This window comes from Lepisosteus platostomus, chromosome 12 (assembly GCF_059453375.1).
Source record: "Lepisosteus platostomus isolate fLepPlt1 chromosome 12, fLepPlt1.hap1, whole genome shotgun sequence".
Lineage (NCBI taxonomy): Eukaryota > Metazoa > Chordata > Actinopteri > Semionotiformes > Lepisosteidae > Lepisosteus > Lepisosteus platostomus.
In genome coordinates this window covers 8,300,629-8,327,315 of record NC_142622.1, presented here as the reverse complement: position 1 = coordinate 8,327,315, position 26,687 = coordinate 8,300,629, and the positions used below count along the sequence as shown (strand labels likewise).

At 38.8% G+C, this 26,687-nt stretch overlaps 1 protein-coding gene across 17 annotated transcripts in view; it reads right to left on the bottom strand.

Moving 5' to 3' along the window:
- The window catches only part of ubr5 (ubiquitin protein ligase E3 component n-recognin 5), a 59,614-nt gene that overhangs the window by 31,754 nt on the left and 1,173 nt on the right, over positions 1-26,687 (bottom strand). For 14 of the 17 annotated variants that reach the window (XM_088600753.1, XM_088600754.1, XM_088600756.1 and 11 more), the window contains exons 2-9: positions 10,121-10,165; positions 9,208-9,289; positions 8,256-8,332; positions 5,541-5,660; positions 4,504-4,744; positions 3,242-3,401; positions 2,667-2,816; positions 1,632-1,843 (exon numbers count right to left, since the gene is read on the bottom strand). In XM_088600753.1, coding sequence (XP_088456879.1) covers positions 1,632-1,843; positions 2,667-2,816; positions 3,242-3,401; positions 4,504-4,744; positions 5,541-5,660; positions 8,256-8,332; positions 9,208-9,289; positions 10,121-10,165 — 1,087 coding nt within the window. The remainder of the gene's footprint in view (positions 1-1,631; positions 1,844-2,666; positions 2,817-3,241; positions 3,402-4,503; positions 4,745-5,540; positions 5,661-8,255; positions 8,333-9,207; positions 9,290-10,120; positions 10,166-26,687) is intronic. The other 3 variants (XM_088600755.1, XM_088600768.1, XM_088600770.1) reach the window with 1 other exon arrangement.

The following is a 26,687-nucleotide window of genomic DNA, read 5'->3' as shown; positions in this document are numbered from 1 at the left end:
TGTAAACATGCCTACGGTAAACGTGCAATGTGTACAATACTGACAGGAATCCAAGGACATCTTGAAAAGAACATCCACAAATGTGCTCAGTTGTCCCATTTTGCTTTAAGAAGGAAATTTCACAGCCATAAAGTTCCAAACACCCAGTTGCATCACATTTGTGTATCACTGTTTCTGGAAACACCCTTCAATGGAAAAACACATCTGTCACTGCCAATGCTCAAAACATCCTGGTCAGAAATGCTACCTTTTTGCGTGACAAGAACAAATATCCCTGCTTGCCGTTATATCTTCACTTTAGACATTAGGCTTGCCTCCCATGTATTACTTTGAGGAGCACAGTATCTTTCGAGGGTTTTACAGACATTGCTGAAAATACAGAATTTGAGACTCTTTGGTGCAGACCAGGGGAATCTGTGGTTCTGCATTCATACAGAAAAACATTACTATACTATAAGCATATACAAACTAAAGAAAGTATGCACAAATGATTACTTAAAAGTAAACCTAAATCCTCAATTTTCAAATCTACACAATTAGATTTTTTATAAAGTTATAATGTACAATTATTTTGCTATGGGCCCACCCAATTTCAAGCTGTCAATTATGATAAGACTTAGTGCATGGCCAGAAACTTTGCAGCCACACACAGGGAAGAACGAAGAAGAGTAGGCAGACTGCTCCAACTAGCCCACGTTCAAGCTACTGACTGATCAATTTTAACCTACGACAGGCTACGCAGCTATATGCGACAGGTTTAACTCCGCGCTAACTGGAGGAGACATGCCCCAAACCTACGGCACCACAGGTCTGTAGGTGCTTGGATGGTTACAGGGGTCACTGCTGCCAGGAGCTGACAAGAGTTGACTAAACCCAACCCTTCTCTCAACAGCATTGAGCCATGAGTCCTGGTCACACGCTGGTCCACACCTAAGCCTGAGCTTGGCATCTTTACTTGTTAAAGTTTTTATCGTCTAATTCAACAATTAACACTTCTATTCATGTCATGGTCCATGCTATCAAGGTCCTGAACTACTGCCTTCTTCACAAATCTATGGATTTCAATAGGAAGTGCCATCAATCCAGAGAAATCATCCATCACTGGAACACTAATTCTTCTGGCTGTCTTGGCAAGAATCATTCAGAACAGCATTGCACCGATGGTATTTAATGGCCGCTCTGGTATATGTACCCAATATATATATAACCCTCTGAGACACAGGAAATGATGGGAGGAAACAATTTCCACAGCATTTATTCCCCCCCCCCCCGATTTTATCCAGGTTTGTATTCAAAGGCTGGACATACAGGAGTGCAGGCATTTGGCACTGCTTTGTTAATGTCTTAACTCCTACTCCAAATATCTTTGAAAAACATAGTAACAGCATTAACTGTAGTTGTGGCATCGAAAAGTTAGATTTGTTCTAATAATCTTAAAATGTTTTTCAAAATTTTCAACAACACTCAGTATTTTGTTTCCAGCTGCCCCCAAACTAACTATTGTAGTCTAAGGGCAGGCTTCAAATTAAAACTACAAAAAAAAAGCAAGATGCACTCAGCACGGAATAAACGGGAACATGCAAATCGATAAACAGTGCAGACGAAATGCAGAATGAACTATTACGGCAAACCTTATCAGGCCACCACTGAAGCTCCTCCCCCAGGGACACGGGGCTCTGCACTGGGATATTCTTCTTGTCCATGCTCGGCTCCCCTTCCCTGCTTGTGGAGCCTCGCTCGGTATCAAAGGAGGCTCCATCAAGCCACCTCCGCTCACGCAAACGTAACACAGACTCGCGCTCACGCAACAGCTCCGAGTCTCTCTCTAAGGGAAGAAGGAGAACTGGTATGCAATGGGGTCACACCAGTGGAATAAAAGTAAGCCACTCTCTGGGAAAGACCCTCCACAAAAAAAAAATCGCAAAATAATAAAAAAAATGTCCACCCACAAATGAACAGAGGTTAAAAATAAACACAGACAAAAAAAAAAACAGGTGATTCACACTTTCCAGTGTACTCTGCAGTCAAGGGTCTTGGACATCCTAACCCAATACACAAACCAGATGGTACTACTGGGCCTTTCTCAGAGGGCTCACTGCTTTTATTTTATCCAATGTGCTCAAGCTTCTTAAGAATGAACACACAAATAGCAACACAAACGTAAAAATGAGCCAATAAATTAAAATATACGTGTTCATTTATCTCATACCTACCGTCTTTCTATTTTCTAAGAGGTGAACAAATACACACAGAGCCAGAGAACAGCCTTAAAGGGTTAAGAATACATTCCAGGAAAGACCTCATAACACAGTAAGCCTGGATAAATATGTACTAGTGTAATTTAATTAGTAGTTAATAATTATGAACTGGAAAGAGTTCAAATTAACTGTGAATGGCTCTATCCATCCTCTAAAACATCTAGATGTTTGTCTCCCCTCTTGGTAGGAAAATCTTTAATATGTTTATCTACCACCTTCACAAGTAGGCTTTTCTACACTGGAAAGCACTTACTTGCAATAAAAAAAATCTTGATACACATCTTACATTCATTTGCTTTCTTTAATTTCTCCGTATAGAATGAATATGTGCCCACATAGAGAATCATGCTTTGCTCACTCATCTACACCTCTTATCCATTATTTAAAAGATAAAAGGTACTGAATTACCTCGTGAGGATCCAAGTCTTGAGAGAGAAGAACGGCGAAAGGAGGGATATCCAAAATAACTGATGTCTTCCGAGAACATGGCGTCCGCATCAATTATGACACTGGGGTGGGCCGAGTGGATATCGGCATCCAGCAGAGACATTAAGTCCTCTGAAAACATCAGAAAGGACAGAACAGCATTTAACAGGGTTTGTATCCAGGAGAATCTAGGTACACTGTAGGGGAAGCTTGAGTGCAGCAAAGATTTTCTGCAGAACCAGTGTTAGAAAAAAAAAACCTGTTATCCCACTTTAAAATACAAAGTGCTTATAAGGCCTACTGAAATAACTATCATGATATGGTGACAAACACTGCTCGGTGTAACCTCCATCTGTATTACTCTCATAAGTTTGGAGATACAAGCAGAATATTCCTACCTTCAGTTAACTGGGACAACTGAAGAGCTATTAAGAGTTTAAATTAAAAAAATGTAGATACTTGTACATTACACAGAACTACAAGTAATCTTCAGCCGCCTAAGGACAAAAAGAAAAGCAGCAGGAAAAGTCTAGTAAGAGCAGTAGCCCAACACCTACCTCCTGGTAAGTAAGATTCACTTGCAGTGTCATCACCATCATCACCATCCTCATCATCACGACTCAGCAAATTGTTGACAGCCAAATTAACATCCAGGTTAGTCCGCTGGAGTTCTCGGATGATAACGCTCCTGGACTTCCCTTGAAGAACTACCTGTGCCTAATCAACGGGGGAAAAAAGCCTTACAACAATCCACTCTATTGCTGTAACAATTCAAATTTCTCAGTCACATAATTCCAATAAGTAGTAAATAGTTCAGGTGGGTGGCTGCATCAGCATGCGTAGGCTGCAAAGGAACAATAAGGCCATTCCCTGCTGAAAAGAGAAGAAAGAAAACAACGTTTCAGTCGTGGAGCCTTCTTCGGGTGTGAGGTTCCTTCTTCAGGTTGCTCACACATGAAGAAGGACCCACGGCCGAAACTTGCGTTTTCTTTCTTCTCTTTTCAGCATGGAATAAACATATTACTTGTTCCTAAACAGTAAATGTACTGTTATAAAAAATAAAAAGGCCAAATGGATACATCATTTAATACTGCTCTTTACTTGTGCATAATATTCTAGTATTAGAACAGTTGCAAATGACATGAGGCCATTTGGCCCATTTAACCCATTTTTTGTAGCTTATTGATCGAAGGATCTCATCCACTTGTTTCTTGAAAGAAATCAGGATATTTTCTTCGGCAACATTTCTGGGTATCATATTCTATACTCCCACATTACTAAAAGTGTTACTGAAATTATATCCGTCTTGCATTTGCAAGTATTTTACTTCTTGGCAATTTCAATATATATATATATGGGGATTCTACTGTAAAGGTATGATGAATCAACACCTCCATGAATTGGACGATCAATTTTGGAGTCGGTTTAAGCATGTCCAACGTACAAGCATTTGTACGAAGCATTTCTGACCACAAGGCTGTCTTACCTTATCTCAAATTAACTCTCAAACTGGAGTCATAGGAGTATTGGAGTACAACAAGGATCTGTACTTGGACTCGTTTTCCTTATTTATATCAATAATGTAGGTTTCTGCTCTTTGCAGAATTTGTACTAACACATCAGTAGGTCCTTTGAACATTAGAAACTTGTATTTTAATCAAGAGTATGATAGAAAGCTCCATCTGGCCTGGACCCTCGTGTCCCGTTTCAAAATTGCCTTTTCTTGCAACTATTGTGACTTGTGTGGCAGCAGCTCAGCCGGGTTGAATCTTAAAAACAGTTTTGTTCACGTGGGCGGCTGGCAGCTGTGGGGACTGACCTGAGAGATGAGCTCCTCAGGGATGACCGAGGCTGGAATGACGGGCTGAGGCTGGCTACCCAGAAGCCCCGAGCCCCTGTCCCGTCCGGTGCGGATGACCCTGGTCTGCCTCCTGGAGTCCCTGGCCGCGGTGGAGGACCTGCCCGACGAGCCGCCGCCGCCGCCGCCACTGCCCCCGCCGCCTCCGCCACCCCCTCCTCCTCCTCCACCACCACCGTTCACACCAGAACTCCAGCGGTTCCTGTCACACAGAGCTCACGGGTCAGGGAGGCTGAGCACAGCAGTCAAGCAGACATCAAAGACATTGCAAAAGAAGAAATGGGGAGGCCGCTATAACTGTACATTTGTGTTTAGCCAACATGTAAGTTGTGAGTAAAAAAAACACGAAACCGTAAACTCCTACATTGTCTCTCGCTGGCTTCCCATCAACTAAAAATTCATTGAAAAAAGAGCTTTTGAAAAATCTGTATTGAAACATTTTTCATAGTCCTCCAAAAACACAGTTTTAGAGCAGAGCAGAGGAATTTACTGCCATATGATCATGTACATATGGTATTCCTTCCACATTTCATTAAAAAAATAAAAATGCAGGGATGGGAAGAGAGGATAATGTCCACACAAGTAAACGCAGAAGGTGATGTGACGGCACTGATACGGAAACCTGCAGTTTGGTGCAGAGGCTGCATTTCAGCAGAGCCACCAACTACACACTTGGGTGGAAGTCCCTTAACTGCACTGTGCTTTGACATTTACCCCATGTAAAGCACTGGAAGGAGAGTGAAACCAATAAGCGCCAGTAGCGGCAGAGTAAATAAAGCTTTGAAACTCCTGAAACGTAGGGCTAAAATGTTTACAAACTTAAAACATACACGTCTCCATTCTTGAGTCCATTCTACTGTTTAATACCTCGAATGAGGGTTTATTACAAATCCAAAACTGCATAATAGTTCTTTAAGTCTTAATAGAGGATTTGGCCTTGTAGTACTGGTAGGTTTTCACCTGGTGTCTACATTAATGATGACCCTGCCAAAACTTACCCAAGGGTGTTGCCTGCCAGTCTGCCCAGTGTGTCAGAACCAGACAGAAACCAGGGCGGATCACTAGTCCTGCCTGGCCTGGAGGTCCTTCCTGTCCCTGAACCACTGCTCAACTTTGAACTGAAAACAAAAGATGGGAGATCAGTTACAAACCTAGTGTCCCACATGGGGTCACTGAGAACAACCTGGAAGTCCCAGGTCTTACAGCCCATGGGATTGAGAGCAACTAGCCTTGGCAACACCCTTGGGGACTGGCTCTGGCTGCTGCAGATGCAGCTCCTTTGTGCTTTACTTCCAGAAGGAAGTGGGAAGAATTTTCTGTCATCGCCAAACACCCTCTAGATTTAAGGCATATTTAAATTTAAACAGCTGGTGAAAAACTATAGAATAATAATTTACAGTGAGGTTTTAAAGTGAGCAACCTTACACAGAATAAAAAAAAAAGATCATTGCATATAAGATATATGTAATCCACACAGTTACATTTATTTTATCAACTCAAAACAGATCATACGCACAAACCAAAGGTGTCCAGAGATTTGGGGAATAAAACCATTACAACACAATTTAAATTTAATTACTGACATAGCATAAGAATGAATGTTTTCATTTACATAATAGCACAGATGGAAGGAGATTTGAAGAAAACTTAACATTGAGCACCTAACGAAATGAGAACAAAGCAGCTTACAGGGGCCTCATCTTAAAATTCTTTACATTCCTCAGATCTGACTGCTTGATTGCCCATTTTATCAGTCATTTTAAAAGTATGATTGTGATAAAACGCTTCATAAAACAGACTCCATTAAAGTTACGGAACTTCACAGGGCAAGGTAAATCCCAGCAGGACAGCTGGATAATGTGCAGTTAGAACTGTTCAGTCTTGCACTAATCTTACTCCACCAATCAAAATATACAACACATGTAAGGCGACATCCAGGGTGTGGTACATTTTATGAGGCACACACATAATATTTAAGTATTTCTACTTAATGCACATTTAAAAAATATTACATTCTTAAGCATGTACTGAATATTGGGATAAACAGTTCTGACCACAATGTTTCCTAGGGATTATCTGAATTTGAGAGAACTTAGTTTATGGTAGCTGAGTGCCTTTTATGAACTACATTACTTTCTCCTTTATCTTTAAAGAATTATCCTGTTGTCTGTCACGAAAATGAGGCAGAGAAAGTATCAACCCTTAATCCCAAATTCTACTCTTTGTATCACCTGGCCCCATTATCTTCCAAGTGCTGATTTTATAGGAACGTCCTTGGTGCACAGCAATCAAGCGACAAGAAATGGCAAGTTGTAGAAGCTCAAACCTGCGTGCAATTTGGGTCCTTTTTTCAGGCAAACACCGATGGAAGGCAGCAAAATCAGAACTTTTCAGTTTTAATTCAAATGAATATTTTAACGACAAAATGGCACATTAAAAAGCCATGATATTAGTGGTCAAACCCTGTGTTGTTCATTACAGTTCCAATGCATTGTCAAAATATGCACTTCAATAGATAATCTGGGCACTGAAGTATATAAATGATAATCTGGGCATTAAACATCCCGTTTTTCAGAAAATGCATGATGAATATACACCATGTTAAAACTGAAGTTTACACACTCTGCAGGAAAAGAACTAGACTTTGTAAACTTTAACGGATTTTAAAGCAAAATCTGCTATTGCCATGTTACACAATGTTCTTTTGCAGATAAAGTCGTGGCAGGAGTAGCAACAAACTGTATTCCTGAAACAGACCTCTAAACCCTCATTCAACACACTCACATCCCAGACAGTTTCTCAAAGCTTTTGTACAAAAGCACATTTAAAGTGGAGCCATACAAACTCATGAGCACTAATTCACTACAACTTCTTCCTATTTCACGGAACATCCTCCCAAGAACTTCACCGAAGCCTCCGATTTGGAGAGAAAACAAAACCAATATCTATCCTTCAAGTCAATGATTGCCACTTGCTACAACATTCATGCTTGGATTTTTCATTCAATTATTCATTCATGAATAGCCCAAAGACCATAGGGGTACCACCGTGCCAGCACAAAAAAAATCTCACCAAGCACTACTTTTTAAAGGAAATTACTTTCTCAAGACAAAAGGGATAACCGTTCTTATGACAAACTATGAAGATCTGTAATTTAACCTTAAATATCCATCTCTTAATATCCACTAGTTCTCTGCTTTTAACAATACTATAAGCTGGTATCCTGAGAAACTTAACATCAGATAAACACCGAGGTACAATGATTATTAACAAAACCACCAAGTCTAAAAACATCCTACAACTGCAAAAAATCTAGTTTCACAAAAAGATAAAAACATGCATCTCTGATAATAATAAGTTGCTCACTAATTCCATCTTTAATATCAATACATGTCAAAATTATATTAGATGGTAGACCTACTATATTTGCCCTATATTAAAGGTAAAATACAAAGCAAAATATAGCTAAATTAAAGCAGAGAAAGTGTCAAGAATTCTTCCTTAGAGAAGTAGGTTTACATGATCATCTTAAGATTTAGTTTTTCAGCTCATTTTCATTTGAAGCCTACTAAAGAGGCAGTATCAAACACTGAAAGTATAGTTCACAAAAAGGGGCAAATAACTAAACTGCAGACTGCAATCAGGAATGCTGAGCTTGCCACCTTATCCTTTGTTTTCTATTCTTTAGTGCAAGAGAATAAAAATAATCTCACCCATCACTGCCATCTGGTTTACCCAACTCCAACCTATCAGGCTGCACAGCAAAACCAATTCTACAAACACGACCATCCTAAAATAAAAGCAAAAAAACATTACACAGTGGACAGAAATAAGCTAATGAAATACATTTAATACAAACGCACATTTATGTCACAATTCACAATAAATCCTCAGTCCAGATGATTATGACCCAGGAGTGTGTTTTAGGAACACTCAGAAAAGATTAGTAGAGCACCTATTGCTCTTTTAACAACTGTTTCCGGGTATGCTTTGACTGAAGGGTCCTAAGTTATCATGGACATCTTATGAGGTCTGAACAAGAACATAAATACCGATATTTATAAAATTTCAATAAAAAGTAAGTTATTAATAGTTTATTTTAATTTTATTGCATGAAATACTATATGGGTGATCTTTTGCTTTTTTAACTCTGAAGAGATATCTAATCAGTTTTAACAGTTTTCTTCTGAACTGTATAAGCTTACATACATTATCTGAATTCATGGTAATAATTCTCAATCTAAGAAGAGAGCCACTGCCACTCAATATCTAATGATAATGTAATATTTCTTTTGAATACAGGCATCCTCCCTTTAGATACAATGTGCATTATCCATTGCTTGTAAGGATTTTTGAAACCTTAGCATGCATTCAAAAGTAGGGTTATTATTACATGCATCTTAAAAACAGACAATTCGTCATATTGAAGCATGAGGTAAGACAGTTCTACAGAAGTTTTTGCCCAACTACTTTGTCAGTGATCATTTCTTGAAATTTGCACTGGACATATTTAATGTGTTGACTATCAGATTTAGTTAATTACTAGTACTGCAGATGGAACATGAATGATTGTGTCCTGTACTGAGGACCAATGTACCAAAGTGTTTGTCCTTTAACCATGTGAAATGTGAAATTAAAATAAACTTAAGAATGATTAAGAATTACCTCCAGAAGAAAAGCAGCATGATTTGGTCCCACTACACACTGTTTAATTGTGGCCTGTTCCAACACATTTAGAGGAGGATGGCTGAAGGGAAGACAAAAAATAAGACAAAACTGCTTCAGGACATAACAGTCAAATATTAAAATATACAGCACAGTCTCCAAAATTCCTCAAAGGACATAGGTTTGCTAGATGTAAGCGATGTTAACACTAACGCTGGTGCTGCAATCCAGCCAGTACCCAGCAGTCCAGAAGATGCTAAATCAGCAGCAGCTAATCACCTTGTCAGTAAATGCATTCCAAACAGCCAGCTAGACCACTTTCTGAGGATAGAAAAACTAACACGTACTGGAAAAGCATGAGAAAGTATGTTTGATGCTGGCAAACTCCAACTAACAAAACAATTAGGTTGGGGAATTAAGGGAGAAAATCAATCTAAACAGCCACGGACATGAAAAGCCCATCCATGCTTTAATTTATATATGTAAGCACGTCATACGTGTATGCATTTACAAGTCAACTTCACATTTACAATTAGAATTTGGGAAGCATAAATATTTCCAGCCAGATCAGAATTCCCATCCCGATTAGAAAATAAGCATGCACATCCATTCACTAGTCACCCTGGTTTCTGAAGTTACCTACAAAAAAATGGAGGTAAATCAGACATTTTTAAAGAACCTTCACAATATACTTCTAGAACACAGTACTAACTTCAGTCATTTAGTAAAGCCCTCTGCCAGAAACGCTAGAGTCCTATAGCCTGAAGGCTGCAGGTGTGCACCTAATCACTAAGCAAGGACTTAAGGTTTAGGTTTTAGAACTGTACAATTAGGTTTTCATTGGCAAATAGCAGCTCTCCGTCACAGGCCAAAATGTTGTAATTGATCAATGTTCTGTGGATCAAAAGCTTACCTGCTGAAGTTGTATTTGTTAAGTTTCTCTGAGACCTCCCGCAGCCTGTTGGAAGAAAAGGCAGATGGGTTGGAGAAAGCGGTCAGTCCCTTTTGAGGCAACTATGACAAACTGGTAAGACTACAGGGATCCCTAGAGGCGACAAGGACCAAGACCTTTAAAATCTACTGAAAAATAAACCTAAATGGTAATATTACAAACTAAGCTTGAACAAACTACAATTAATACAAAAAAAAATAATAGCATACTGGGCCTGTTTCAGATAGACACAGGATATTTTCAGCTCTCAGTTTCACCAAGATCAATATTCACAGGTGGATTAGGATAAATGGTTTCAGCCGGTTCACATAATAAAAGACCTACAGTAAAAACTCCTTTTTCTTGACAAAATATAAACATGACAATCAAATGAAAGATAACATCCATAATTCAAATGGCAACTCCAGTTATTCTTTCTAAACATTTCAGGCATTCAAATATTAGACCATTAATGAGAATTCCAGGTCTTTAATAGAGCAACACCTTTGCGAAAACACAACATGCAAGATATAGAACGAAAATAAAGGGAAATCAAAAACATCTCAACTTAATGCAACAACCATTTTTAATACTGCACAAAACGTTCGCTCCTTAAAGATAACAGAGCATAGAAATGCAATTACCGATTCAGAATAAAAAAAATAGTTTACCATTATCAAAATGAGCAGAACAAAAAAAAACAGTACACTTATTTCACAAGTGTACACCTCACTAAACAAATCCTAATGCAACAGAGGGGGTAAGGATGCACAAATCTTTGGCTTTGCTAAAGGTGCTATATTTCTCTAGTTATTTTCATTCACACTCCTCCTAAGTGGCCCTTAATAAAGTGAAGTACACACGTCAAGTGTGTAATCATCACGTTCTGTTTGCCATGAGGGAGTCTCCACATATAATTCCGAGCCAAACAAGGTTGCCATAGCAGTTGGCTTGTCATCGAGTTTTTTTTTTTTTTAAGAGGACCTAACTGGTTTATATGAAACCTGCTATTTCGCCCTTTGCAACATAGTTACTGCATCGGCCTACATCAGCCATAGGAAGTGAAATGTGCTGATCAGAAGATATATTTTCATGCCACTCTTAAAATTATCTCATCAGTTATCAAATGATTTTCACTTTCGCAATTTAAAAGTATTCGAATCTCAATCTCTAAACTTGAGTATAAATGAGATTTTTTATTTGAATTTTGGGACTGACACTGAAGTCGAATCGAGTCTTACTTAAAAAGTGTTTACGAAATGATTTACGTTATAAGAATACACTTATATAGCACGTTTCTGGACAACCCCACTGTCACCACCAGTGTGCAGCCCCACCTGGATGATGTGATTGGTAACCAAAGTGTGCCAGTACGCTCCCCACACACCAGCTCTCAGTGAGGAGGAGAACAGAGTGATGAAGTAAGGAAGCCTATTAATAGATTATTATTAGGAGGCCAAGATTGGGAAGGGCCAGGGGGAAACTGGGACAGGATATGGGGGTTAATGATAAAGGCTCTGGGATTTTTAACGACCTCGGGGAGTCAGTACCTCAGTTTTACTTCTCATCCAACGGACGGAAAATTATAAACCTCAAGATAGCCCAGCTTAAGTCAATTGCTCACTCTTGAGAAACAGGACTTCTCTGCCAAGCTCTTTAGTGCATTCCTTATTTGATCCACCCCAGCACAGCAGATTCTCATCCCAGCCTGACCAGCTCATCAGGGTCCAGAGGAAAGACCACGGCCCTTCAGTAACGAGAGCTCAGGCAAAGCTGCAGCATGGGGACCGTGGACTCACAGAACACATCTCCACGGACAGCACAAAGAACCGACAAATCCCACAACAATAAAGACAGGAGAAAAGGGATATTTAGAAAGTATACCAATAATAATGCTTTATGCAGTAGATTTCTCTTTTGCATTTCATGATATGAAACTTGTGTTGCATCCCCTCCCCTGGTTAGCCAAGACTCAGCTTACCTAAATTCAACTATGCAAAAAGCTCCCATGGGTCTCATTATAACAAAATAATCCAGTCAGACAAAGCTGATGTCACATGCATGAGGAGTAAGTAGCACAGCACTTTATTCCCAGGGTCAATAGTGAGGAGCAAGCGCAGTGCAGCCACCACCACAGCCACCCACTTTCTCCTTCAGTCTGGAGGTGCTTTCAGGCAGGTGTGGCAGCCTCTCGCTCATTTCTTCAAACTGGTTGAAAACTTTGAGTTATGCATATGGCAATCATGTCGGGAAACCACCACAGTGATCTTATTCGATGTTCTGCTCTTTGTATTTAATTACTGAACAGGACAGAGCAAGTCAGTAAGTACAGTACAGAGAAGTTCTGTAAAGGGTAACTCCCTAATTTACCGTACTGTTTATTTTTTTAACACGCTACATTTGGTGCTCGTTCTGATTCTTTAAGCTCGTAGATACCTACAATTCTCAGCTATTATTGTTCATTTTCTTCACATACTTGGAAAAAATAAAAAATATTAAAAACCTAAAAATAGTTCTTAACACCCAATTACTTGTTCAAATCACTAGGAGAAAAAAAAAGGCAACGGCCACTACAAAAATATAAAACCCAGGAAAACCTCTGACAAATTCAACAGCAAAGCCAGGATTATAACTATAAACCAATCTGACTGCTCTTTAACTGAGCGCAAATGCTAAAACTGCAAATATGAGAAGGCGCACATAACTTCCTTTAATTAAAATCTGAAACGCAGTCAAGAAACTCGAGCAGGAAAACAGAACAGAGACAAGGCATTTAAAATTCACTTAAAAAACGGAACAAGTAAAAAAAAAAAAGCTATTCTGATCACGTCAAAACCTCGCGGTCCTGTCCATTGATTCAACACAAAAGAGGAAAAGTGCTTTTATCCCGGATAATTTCGAACTGCCAAAGCTACAAACAGAGGACTGAATAAGGAGCGGTGTCTGAGTCCATCGGCTCCAGAGGAACGAGCAAAGGTTAATTCCATGCTGAAAACTAGAAAGAGGAGAGTTTCGTCTGTTAAGCCTTCTTCAGGCGACACCTCTAAAACATTGTGCCTTCTCCATCTCCTTTCAGCGTGTAATTAACCTTTACTCATTCCAGAGCTACAAATAGCCACAATCTGTTAAAATGTGTTTGTGGTACAAAAACCATCACCAAACCTAGCATTTCCTGTCTGAGGTAAAGGATGGATTTTCAGTATTGACGCAGAAAATTTTTCGAGATCAATGTAACAAACAAATGCTTCCCCTTTGCTACACCCTAATAAACATTAAAAATACTTTTAAACAAAGTACCCTCACAAACCATTTTCTGAGCTCCAAACCTGAAGGTACGATAAGCTCGAAAAGAATCTAAAAAGCCAAAATTATCAATGGATTTGTAAATTTTACCCTACAACTTAAAATTAACCTGAAGAATTAATTACCAAACATTAAATGCTATACAGACCTGCTAGGTCTTTACATCTGTCTTACGCTTACATCTGAGCACACCTGTCTTACGCTTTTCATTTTCCTTCAGAACAGTATGGAATCCGGATCTTTTTTCATGTACACAGAGCCGATGGTGAGAAACACTTCGACCTGCTGGAGACTTTGTTTACCATGAAGTTCCTCCGGAGCACCACATGAGACTAGTTGCAACAAAAGCCAAAAGGAAACTAAGAAATAACTTATAAAAACAGGAACACATTCACAAAGAAAGGTGAAAAGCCCACAATCGCCATACAACCATACATTTAACCACACAACTGTTATCCTCCACTTAGCAATCTTTACTTTAAACCTGTAAAATGGAAAAGGGCATACACCATGGAAAGGATGTAGGTGTGTACACAGAAAAAGCATTAGAATGATTTCCAGTTTTCTTGTCTCTAATGAATTTCCCTGTATGCCCAGTCTACAAAACAGCTAATCAGATTATAAATCTGTCCGTTTTGAAAAAACAGGTGAAGACACCTCTGTTGCGTATTCCGTTTACACGAATTAATTGCAGTGGTTGTGTCCGAATTACAAGAGCATGCCAGGCCCACGAGCCAGAGGTCTGATGACAGCAATGATCCAAATGCAGTAAACAACAATGGCTGAGATGCAGAAGGACAAACTTTTTTGTAAACCTCTCTAATGCGATTATTAATAAAACCAGTCAGTCATGCTGCATCCCAGATGCCCTCTGATCACCCACGCAGCAGTTTGTCCCTCACCGTCCTTTTGACAGTCTCCTCTTCCTTTACAGAAGGATCACATCTGCTGGGTATTGTATTTCCACTAAATTCTTTGCCACTCATCTCCTGCAATAAACTACCCAGCAGCACACAGCATCGCACCCACTACACATTCCAAGAGCACGGTCTGTATTTTGCCCCAACTTGGGACTCTCCATCAGCTAACCTCTCACAAAGAAATTAAAATTCTTCAATATAAGAGTCATCTAAATAGAGACCCTAAAAGTGTTTTTCTGTGCGAGAGCTAACAAGGGCTGAGAATCATTGTAGCCATAGGTTGTTGAAACATTTCTTAAAAAAAGCCCCCTAGGCCACAAATCTGCAGTCATAACGTATTATTTATAAACTGCAGTCACAGACATTTCCATTAATATGGCCGATGGCAGCAGAACTGTAGCAAAAGGCAAAACAGAAAACCAGTAATTAACAATTAATTCCACTGGATGGTGCTAATACTAAAACCACAAAGAGGAGGTTGGTAAGCTAAAATTCTTTTATTAACAAGTAAGACAACGATTATTGCAACCAACTCACAAGCTGTGCTCTAACAGTTCTTTTATCTGCTGTACGTTTGGCATCTCTCAAATGTCGCCTGCACTGACAGTTGTCTTAATGTCAGTGTAGCTTTACCCATCTTTGCTAGCTCTGGTAGTCAAAGTGAGTATCAGAACTGGGTCGTGGGATGTGCTCTCAAGCGTTGTATCAGGTTAGCTGTATTAAAATTCTTTGTGTCGCTCCCACCCCCAGAGACAAGTTAGTTTTACAAACATTGCAATTAACATTGGCTTGATCTGGAACAAATATTTTTTAAAAAACTGCCAGACAGATGACATGTTTTCATTCCAAGGCACAAGGCGAAATTTTGGCTGAAATATTTTGTCTCAGTAATCGGTCAAATGTAAGGAACGTCAGCCAATCGCAAATCACGTATTTAGAATGGAAATCAGCCCATTATGATCTATAGCCGGTCGATCCTTCCGCCCCTAGTTTTAATATTGCTTTATAGCACAGTACTTTATTCTGAAAGAACAATTATGCAAGGGCACTGCTAGAGACCTGTAAGAAATGGAAGAAACTCCTATTAGTGCCAAAACAGGAAAAAGCCACCTTTCTCACCAGATTCTGTTCTGTCTTCAATGAACTATTTTGCTGGACACGCAGTGCTGCACAACCACTACTATAACGGAGATACTATAAAATGAGATTCAACACTACTTTAGAGAAAACAGTATAGTTAAAAGACATTCTAGAACAGAAACTGCTGTTGTAGCTAGAACAGCTGCTAGAACAGAACTTTCCATTGTACAATGTATGAAGGCTTTTCCTACTGGTTTGCAGATGGCTTCCAGTTAATTTCTGCCATGCAGGGTCTTCATTTTTAGAACAGAAGTAAGTCATTGGCTACCAGTTCTTTGCTCAAGACACTATTAAAAAAAGAGCCACATATCCTTTAGGACAAACTTATTTTGCTGTCAGCACTGTGAAATATCTGAGGGGAAAAGAGCATTGTAGTTGCACACGGTTGCTTTTCAAGTCTGATCTGCATCTTATGCTTGTCAGAGGGGCGCACAAAACTACAGAGCTCCGAACAAGAAACTTAACAGAAAACAATGCCCATCATCAGTTGTAGTTCTGCACTGGGGTCAGATGCCTGCCACACTGAAGAACACAGCTGAGAAGTAAAAATAGATATGTTAAAGAGGTAGCACTGCCGCCTTTTCCTCATGATTGTAGGGAAAATGATTACACAAGGTACAGATGTAGAACCATAAAATCTGTATTTCAGTACCAGTATTTACATACTGTAAGGAAAACGATGTATGAAAAACTGCTGACAGCATGACAAACTTATCCTTTAAAACTAAAACTTCATAGTAACAGTAGTTTAATAGTATAAATAATAGTATTTAATAGTTTTAAAGGATATGGAATTCAACCCCAAAACCAGCCAGTAAAAGACAAAACGCAGACATTTCACTCAGCCAGTAAAAATACCCAATAATACAATAAAAACAGGGAACCTGAATTGTGGATAGTCTATTATAAGGACTAGTACATATTACATCAATATTTTAGTAAGGATGGTTTACAATCACATTAAGCAAAACTCCTTACTTTCACGCACTCATGATTTCAAATGGTGCTTTATTTTATTCTTTGATCATGAAACACGAAGACCATACCTGAGGGGTGAAGACTGGATTTACTTCAGAAAAGGGGCAAAAAAATAGTGAAAAAAATGCCTGAACTGGAAGTCAATCTGCATAGTAAAAATGAAGGGAAATTTGGGCAAAATGACTGGATGAGTTAAGAAGAGTGGATATGTCCTTGATCCAGAATTACTGCTTTAAAAAATCATAAGCATTCAGCTTTTCTTCTGCATAATGAAACATTATGTAGCATTGCATCATTTTCAGATTTTGCCAATTGTTGACTATTTCAGGGTTAGGAACCCGATTTACAAGGTGTGTGTAACTCGGGGAATCTACTAAATGTAAAAAATGACGGTTTCTGATGGTCCAGTCAGATAGCAGCCTCAGCAGAAGGTTCTAAAGAGTGCCAACAATATCACGCAGTAATAAATTCATTTCCAAACTAAAATGTCTTATTTAAAAAAAACATATGCAGGCAATTACAGACCAATCAACTGTTCTTGTCTACAGACACTTATTCAGTCCAGGCACAACGGGTTTTCACAAGCACCCTCTTCAGGTGGAATTAACGGTAAACCAGAATCTTGTTTACAAGAAACATCGAACTTTTTAACTACAATCATTTCATTAATCCTCAACACATTACACGCAGATGTCACGACAAAAATGTGGTTGAACACAAAACACAATTTATCACAGTAGTACAACCAGCAATTTGCCAGATGCCTGCCCATGCTGCAACAAGGAACAGCTTCGTGAATGAGTGGAAAAGCACTGTTGCTTGGCTAGATGCCTGGTGTCCAAAAAGTTAAAGGGATATTATTTCCGTACTTAATCCAACTTGGCTCCACAAACCAAGTGTGAAAGGACAGAACGGTTTAGAAATGTGCACACAAAATTAACCTGCTGAAGAATATGCTTTAAGTAAGTGGGAGGAGCTCTTTGTGGCAATCTTGGTCTGTCTTTTTTTAATGGCTGCTAAAAAAAGAGAAGCAACTATAACCATACACATTAAGGGGGGGTGAGAATGGGGGAGGAACAACATTTTTTACTCTCCCTAATCCAGTACAAGATTATGGTATTACGTACGTAGTGCAGTATGCGTAGTGGCTATACATCAAATTAATTTCAGCAGGGTCAAAATTAACAAACAAATTTCATCGACAGGTTAGGGGCAAAGCGTTGTCAAAGTCAAATGCATTTACAAACCCACCCTTTGTTTTTTGTTGTGCTCCAAATAAGATGCAAAAAAAGAGATACAAGAGAATATACATAATTGGGCGGAGCTGTGGCTCTGTGGCTTAGGATCTGCGCCTGTGGCTGGAAGGTTGCCGGTTCAAATCCCGCGGCCAGCAGAGGAATCCTACTCCGTCAGGCCCCTGAGCCCTTAACCCTTACTGCTCCTGGGGCACCGTATAAATGGCTGACCCTGCGCTTTGACCCCAAGATTCTCTCTCCCTGTCTGTGTGTCTGTGTCTCATGGAGAGCAAGCTGGGGTATGCAAAAATAAATTCCATATGCAAGAAATCGTATATGGCTAATGAAGTGATCTTCTTACCTAACAATCACATATACAGAAAACTATCAAGCTACATTACACTCGGGCTAAAATTCACAAATTTAGCAATAAATCATTTTATAAAGGTTAAGTAGGGAACTGGGTAGCATTCTGAAATGTAGAAAAGAAAGATTTCTGAAACGTTGCGTTTCTTTTCCTTTCAGCGTGGAAGAAACCTTTACCTTTTCTTTTATAACAATGCTGAGTAACAAGACTGAATAGTGTCAGGATAGGTGGTCTTCCAGAGCTGCTCTGTTCTAGATTTGATACATCTTAGCCTTGTACCCCAGGGAAGCAGGGAAAAGCTGTGTGGGAGTGGTCACTGATAATCAAGAGTTTTCTAGATTTAAATTTCTTTAAGATTTCTGTTGCATGTATGGAAGCAACAGATGGTTAAGTCACAGCATACCATGTGATTTAATTTTTGGGTGATAAAAACTATTTCTTTGAGAGGAAAATAATATTCAAAATTTCAGTTTATTAAGAGTTACAATCTGCCATTAATGAGTCAACTCTTACTGAAAACCATAAATGAGTCAAGGTTTTTCATTTCAGCTTTCCCTATAATAAACATGGTTCCTGGCAGAACAGGATTCTCTACAGGCCAGAAACCATGATCTTCTTAAAATATGTAAAGGGTTTCCATCTTAAATTATGTACTTAAGTACACGGTCTAACAAGGTGACCCAGTGATAAATGATGAACAGATTTATCAATAACATTAAATGATCTTTATTTTATGTCACATAGTGATGGTGAATAATGAGCATGAATACTTGCTGCAGTTGACAACCTTTTATTTACAAATACTTCAAGTGCATAGAAAATAAAACCTTTTTTAGTCAGAAACCGAATTTTAAAATGTTTTCTAATGCGATATTAATCATTTCACCGTTTCACCTCTTTAAACCTGTTGGATTCAGCCTTCATTAATACAGGAAACCCCTGAATTAAGAGATTACAGATTTAACGGACAAAATCTGTCAAATCAGAAACGGCAGACTTTCCTTACAAGAATAGTAAAATGCAAAAAATAAGGAAGCAATAACATCTTCTGTACAACATACATTAAAAAGGGTCTATAAGGCACAAATATCATTGGTGCCCTACAGGGTAGGGCAAATTGTATAGGGTGTAGAAATTAAGGCAGAAACTACATTGAGTGTTTTGTTTCCTCATGGGTTGAGAGGGAATAACATGGTGTGAGTGTGTCAGTCAGTTCTATTTGCTGCCCACCATTTGTACCACAGACAGGTCAGATAAAGTTAACCCCTGCAAGTCAGGTAGTCATTATTGCAGAACTAACACTGCTTGAAACACAGGGGTAGGCGTAGTGCTTACTATGGGTGTTCGTCTAACTTTAGTTTATTTGCAACACCTGAAATAAAAATCTTGTATATTTATGATAAAGTCTAGGCGTAGCCATCATTGAGTTGAGTCCTATTGTTAAAAAAATCCATGAAAAGATTCAGAAAGCATATATAGTATATTTTTTCCTATGTGATACTGCTTTGGGGCTGAAAAATGTCAATAACAGACCTCTTCCCCCTATTAGGCAGTTAAAACAAGGGTTGACTGTATCTCAGATTGTTTAAATGTAATTGTAGCACTTGTTTCACTTCTTAGATGCGATTATCTCACAGCTAAACATTTTTATAATGCAGCATATATTCGTGTTGAGCACTGTGCCCGTAAAGTCCCAGATTTCTAGGTTGTACCTAGATATACTAAAGAAAACTGTTACATGTGGTTTTAACTGGGTCTCTGGAAAACACCATGACTCTCAGGAAACATTCACATTCATACTTGTGATATGTATCGGTATTCACTAACCATCAGATTTCTTTATCAATTTATCTGCCACGCGAGTGGTTCAACTTATGAATTGGGCCAGAAAATGGGTTATCTCATTAGCGTGCACAGGGTTCACAAGCACTAACGGAACACAACAGAAAAATAGCTTATAGTACTGGAAACCATCACAGTACTGTCATTGCTTACCCTTTAATAAAATAAGTTCGGACACAAAATCTTGAAATACAGGACTCTCTCCCTAGGCTCTTCAAGACTCAACATATGCAAATGTGACCATGTAAAAAACTTCCAGGGACCACAACCCAAGTTAAAATTTTCAAGGTTAGGACAAGTTCACATTAGAAACTAGAGCAAGGAGTGCGAATGAACCGCGCGGACTAAGCTTAAGCTCAGGGGCCCTGCGATGGCTCAGGATCTGCGCCTGTGGCTGAGAGGTTGCCGGTTCGTATCCCGCAGCCGGCAGAGGAATCCTACTCCGTTGGGCCCCCGAGCAACCCCAGCTGCTCCAGGGGCGCCATATAAATGCCTTTCCCTGCGCTCTGACCCCAAGCTTCTCTCTCCCCATCTGTGTATCTCAGGGAGAGCAAGCTGGGGTGCGCGAAAAGACAAATTCCTAATGCAAGAAATTGTATATGGCCAATAAAGTGATCTTATTTAATCTAATGCGGACACCAGCATCCAGCAGGGCGCTGTTTCACATTCATCCCTGCTCCGTTTTTGAGCACATGACCTCCTCTACACATCTCACTCTTTTGCTGAAAACTGACTCACCCGCAGTGCACTCATATCAGAGAAGCACCCAAGTGAATATCATTTTCTGTGTATTGTAATCATCTGTTTAATTCCTGAACAGTACAGTGTAGGGCAATAAAATGCAACAGCGTTTAAATTTGGCAAAAGGCAGGTCTCTCTCCAATGTTACATTTTAAATGTATTCAACATTTGATCTTTATTCTAAATAGGGTTTTAAAATGCTTCTTCATTAAGCAAAATGTTATAGAGAAATACCACTCAGGATCTTTATAAGTGTTTCCATGCAAACAACTAAGAAAGCGTTGCTTCCGATTTGTGCAAGCCAGGTTATGTAAAGACCTGCAGAACTTAAACCCTATACGTCATTGAACAGGTACATAAAACTTCAGCTGGGTTCTTAATACAAGCCTTATTACACAGCCATGGCAGACATGACAGTTCAGCCTGCTGAAATCTGAAGCCCATATGTTGCTGCAGTTGCTGCAGACAGTTGGGTTGTGAAAACAGTAGTAAATGAACTGAAGGAAACTCGCAGCTGTGGAACACAGTCACACCCTGGGCTTCTTCTAGACATTCACTATGCCTAGTTTGTCAAAGATAAGGATGGGATAGGTGAAGCATCCAAATGTATAGCTTCACACGTGTGAAAGATGAGTTTAGGGCATATGGTTATACACAATGCAACCGAGGTGGGCTCATGATATAAAATGCACCCGCACAGATTGGACTTAATGGGACACCATACTTCAGAGTAGAGGCTGGCGAACACAGGGTTAAAATAAATTAAGGCATAATGTCATAAGGGAGCATACGATGTGGCAAAATTTACCAAAGGCCGGTGGTTGAAAGATCTGAACGTGTCCAAATGTCAATATTTCAAAACAAGATTCCAGCCATCAAGACGTGCAGTTATAAACCTCTGTCACCTGTAACTTCTCCTTCGGCAGTGTTTAACACAGGGTTAGAATAGTCAGTTTATTTAAATTGAGTATAACAGTGTTTCAAAGTCAAACACTTCATAAATTAAGACCACGCATATTAAATGTTATTAAATATTGGCATTCCCAATCGAAGTGTGGTGAAGTTCACCAAACAACTACTGAAACATCTTGAACAAGCAACCCCGTCCTGTATCGCCATGACTATGGTGTCAAGTAAATAGTATACCAGTAAGAAAACCAAATGCTATTTGCAATGAGATTAGGTTAATAAACAGAAGTCAGTCCTGTGCCCCAAGACTTCCTCTTGTTGCAGCTGAAAATATTAAAAATGAAGATTACATAACACAGTTAAATTCATTTTTTTGCTGTGCCATCAAGTTTTTGTCATAAACGTTACTGAAAAGTAATGTTTCCATGTTTTTAAAAGACATTTAAAAAAAAGAGTATCACAGCTTAACATAAACATGGGGTACTGTTTTATTAAAGTGCAAATAAGATGCTTAATATAACTCTCTCTCCTTAGATAACCTTTTAAAGTAGAGGTTAAACTTAATTTAGAGAACTTTCCACACTGAGCTACCACTAGCATTATTTAAAATATTTCAGCTTATGCCTTTAACCAAAACATTCGCATAAAGACCTGCATTAAAAACTCTGCTGAGAAGTGTAAAAAATAGCAGAGTGAAAAGACCACAAAACATTAAGCCTAAACTGAGAAAAGCACATAAGAAGTGATCTTTTCACTACAGGTCACAGAGGCCTATTAAATAAACACTGCAGAAATTAATAGTTCTTATTTCTGTTCAAGTCACATTGTCGTCTTTAACTGAACAGATTGTTACTAACATTAAAAATAATGTAATGTTGTCCCAAAAAAAAGTTGCAGCAAAAAAAAGTCTGATCTATTGATGACACTAGGGATTATGGAAAAACTGAAATCTCTTGTAGAAGCAAGCAGTATATTTTCTGTATGATGGAGAGGGATGTCACACATTTCTATATGTACTTATGCAGCCCAAGCTGTGAAGATTTTAAGTTATGAAAGAAGAAAACTAACAATATACAAAATAAGAAAAATGAATCAACAAAAATGCGTCTCAACTCCACCATATGTTCCAGAATCAATGGCCTCAGGAGAAACTTACATCACAAATACAGGCTAGTTTATTGCGTTATGTAAATCCTCTCATCAGCATGACTGTTTCAAGAATACGGCCCCTGCTTGATACTACAATTAAGAGAAAGCAATTACTTCCTTAAAAAGTAATTAATTGCTTAAAAAAGGCAATTTGTGTATTTAAAAGCTAATTATTATTCATAAGCATGAAATCTTAATGAAAGGACCTTAGGATAGGTACAGTGTATTTTGAGCTGAGATCTGAATTGGCATGCTAGTTATAATTAAGAAATTAAAATCAATTCAGGGCTGACGAGAGGCCCATCTTTGGCAATGACAGCAACTAGCTGCTACAAGGATCTCATCCAGCCATTTCTTGAAAGATCGTGTTGGCTTCAACAAGATGGCAGGGAATAGTTGTTTCATACTCACAAACCTATGTGTTAAAGGTTCCCGTTTTCACTTATTAATGCACTTCTACTTAGTTTTCATTTGTGTTCTCTATCTCAAGTTTCATTACCGACTTCTTCAGAATCAGCCAAGTTAACTCGATAAATGCCCTAGAGGATTTTAATCCTGGAATTCAATCTCCACTTGTGGAAATTAAACATTTTCCAGGTAACTGTCCAGTCCTGGGTTCTAAATCTTTTTAGATTTAATTTGCAACTTATACACTGCTTGCTAATCCTCTTACTGTTGTATAATGCAAACTTGACTTTACCAGAATCTAGTGAATTAGTGATCCTAAAGGGCACTGCACTAATTACATGCTGCCAACCAGAGCTTTCATCCCTTAGGATGATTAAAATTCACAGAACTATTTAAGCAATTTCATAACTTACAAAATCAATTTTGTTTTTGCCCCTCAGAATGCATGTCACAGGGAATAACAAAAGAAGAGTACATAAAGGATGTTGTATAAGGTAAAAGTATACAGTGCACAAGAAGGGAACTGCTTTTTTTCCCCCACTGCGAGGCTAACATCCAGTTTCCAAATACATCTCTAACAAAGCACATGTAAGTACTGTAGATATCCTCTAGAATCACAACTATCCGAGTACCTTTGATCTGTACATTTGAGAATTTTTTTTAAATGTATAAAATGCCAAAGTTACCATTTTTAACAATACAGGCAGCACTCTGTCTTTATGACACAGAACCTATAAATGCCAGCAACCAATTACATCTTATTTCCTTCTTACCCCCTTGGCAGAATACGCTGAGTGGAATCTATCTCAGCAGAGTGCACAATAAGCATCACTGGGTGCAAGCAGTCATTGCTACAAGAAAAAAATCCAACTCGCTCTTTCCTTTGTGTCAGGGCATCTCCTACAATGATGCTAAAAGAGCCTCAATGTAGAACATTTTAAGTCTCCATTAAATTATCAACTTCTGAAGATATGAAACAATTGTCATGATTTAGAGATCATCTCCTTACCTCTTTATTCAAAACAGGGTCATGGGGGTGCCACAGCCTATCCCAGCAAGCAACAGAAGCCAAGTTCACACAACATTCAAACCAAACCATGGCCAGTTAACCCACCATTCGAACAGAGAGGACATACAAGCTCCACACAGACAGCACCCACTGAACTGAATCCAGGATACCAACCCTGCACGGAAGGAATGCTGACCTATATGCTGCTGTGCCACACCAATTTAGAGATCACCTATGACCAAAATCTTAAAACTCAATTTATTTAATTAATAACAGAGGTGTTAACTACACTTTCGAATCAAGAGACCTATCTGGCAGATTGAGTTGGGGCTCTCCCGGCCCATGGTTAGTGGACCTTATTTTATGTGAATGTAGACTCCAGAGATCAGTAAGCATGCCTCATATTGGTCAGTTATGTTTCAGCTCCTTGCAGGACCCAGTGCAACCTAAGATTGGTCAACCAAATCGCTAGGATTTAGAGCAGTACCATCACTGCTTCTCATTTCCAGACCTGGGAAAACAACCAATCCAAGCATTTTCATTCAACTGGCACCTTATCACAGGCTTACCAACATCTATAATGCTTTACACTACATCAAAATGTCAAAACTACAATTGCACTGCTTCTGTGTTAGCTTCATCTTTGTGCCGATTTCTGTGCTTACAACAAAAATGAACTTAATTTCCAAATGCATGGAGAGTAATGGTCAAATCACGATACATTTTTTTAACTTCAGATAAGAGAATTTTCAGCTATGCATTGATTCATTGACCATGACAGGTGGGAATAAGATTTTAGATTTTGTTTTGCCTACATGAGTGCATCTGCATTTTTCATTTCAATACGTTCCGCCACAGCAGCCTACCAAAATCAAGAAGGCCACCCCTTAATCTTCCACAACATATGAGGTTCTCATGTGAGCACCGTAAAATTCCAATATACGAGAAAGAACTTTAAAACCATGAACTGGGCTCAATAAGGGACCGTGCCAAATGTCTAGGCACACCCTGAAGTGAAACCTGCTGAACGTAATTAAAATGTAGAAAACAGTCTGGCCTGCTAGGTACACAGACTAAAACAATTCAGAATACAAAATCTCTTTTCCCCAGCACCTCTAGAGGCCAAGTTAAATCAGTTGCTTAAATGATTAAGCATGTGCTAACAAAAAGATTGAAGAAGTAATGAAACATTTAGTTATGTTCATGGCTGACTTGGTATTTAATATTTTGGAACTGCTAAACACAAAATTAATGATAGATTTAAATCATACAATTATCAGTCAAGCATGGGTAAAGGTTTCAAGGTGCTCACTCCAGTAGTATTTGTTGGTTAAATCAGGAGGCAAGGACTCCCATATCTGTGAACTGCCAGTTTATGACCCATGAGAGACATAACACATCCTGAAAGAGAGTCATATCTGTTAAAAGCATGTGCTGATAAACCAAGATGAGATGTTTCCTGAATGGCATAAGAACGTTTACTTGGACCTTGCTGTTGGCTGTTTTCATCAAATGTGCCTTTCACACATTTCTGAAATCCCCAAAGTACTGGAAAACCAACCCTGAGAAAAAATACACAAAATGAGAATCTCATAGTAAGGTTCTCTGCTAAAAAAAAACTCCAAACGAAAATAATCCGAGTTCTGAAGATAGTTTTTTTCCCCCAGAAACAGCAGCTCCAAGCATTTTTAACTTCACCTCTTTATAGGCAGGAATTCAAGGGTAGAATTATGACCCATTAATCAAGGCATAGAAGGACTGCGGCAAAAGCAATGATATAAATAGTGTTGCCATAAAGCACTTGTAACTTTAAAATACAGGGCACAACTGCCAGGGCTAAGAAATCTCTATTTACACAGATGTGATGGCTGCTTGCTAACATTCATTCTGAATTATGTCTCTTAAGAGCAGAAAGACGTTTCCTGTCTGTATCTTTACAGCTCTGTCTCTCTCTTTTTCCTGGCATATCATTTCTAGATACTTTGCTGGCAATTAATCTCCCTCCGTGGGATGGAACGCGGTTTTGCTTTCCTTTCCTCATGAAGGCCTCAAAGTATTTATTAATATTAATAATACTCAATACTCAAAAGTCCACGACTCCCCATCTCAGTCATCGGGATGTTTAATTGAATCTCGGCCTTAAGAATTTACCAATTAGCTCATGAAAAACATTTTTGACAGTTCATCAAGGCATTCAGCGAATCTACCGGTGAACGTGTGAGTAACCTGAAAATCAAAGTTTTGGAAAAAGAAAACTTAAAATGTCCATTACATTACCGATTTAATTAAGGTGTCCGTTAAGCAACAGAATCCAACTGGAAATACGACCATTACGAAGCTAATTTTTAAGCGAATGCTAAACAAACAGCTAGACACGCACAATGCTTGGAACAATATTACACACTGCACTCGCGTAAAATTTTTCTGAAAAAGTCGTTTACATTTAGATAAACTTTTTTCCTGCTAGTGATCGAAGCCATTAAAATGGGGTCACGTTACACTTCTGAATTAATGTCGCGGTCGCTCGGCGGGTTTATCTCAAAGTTAC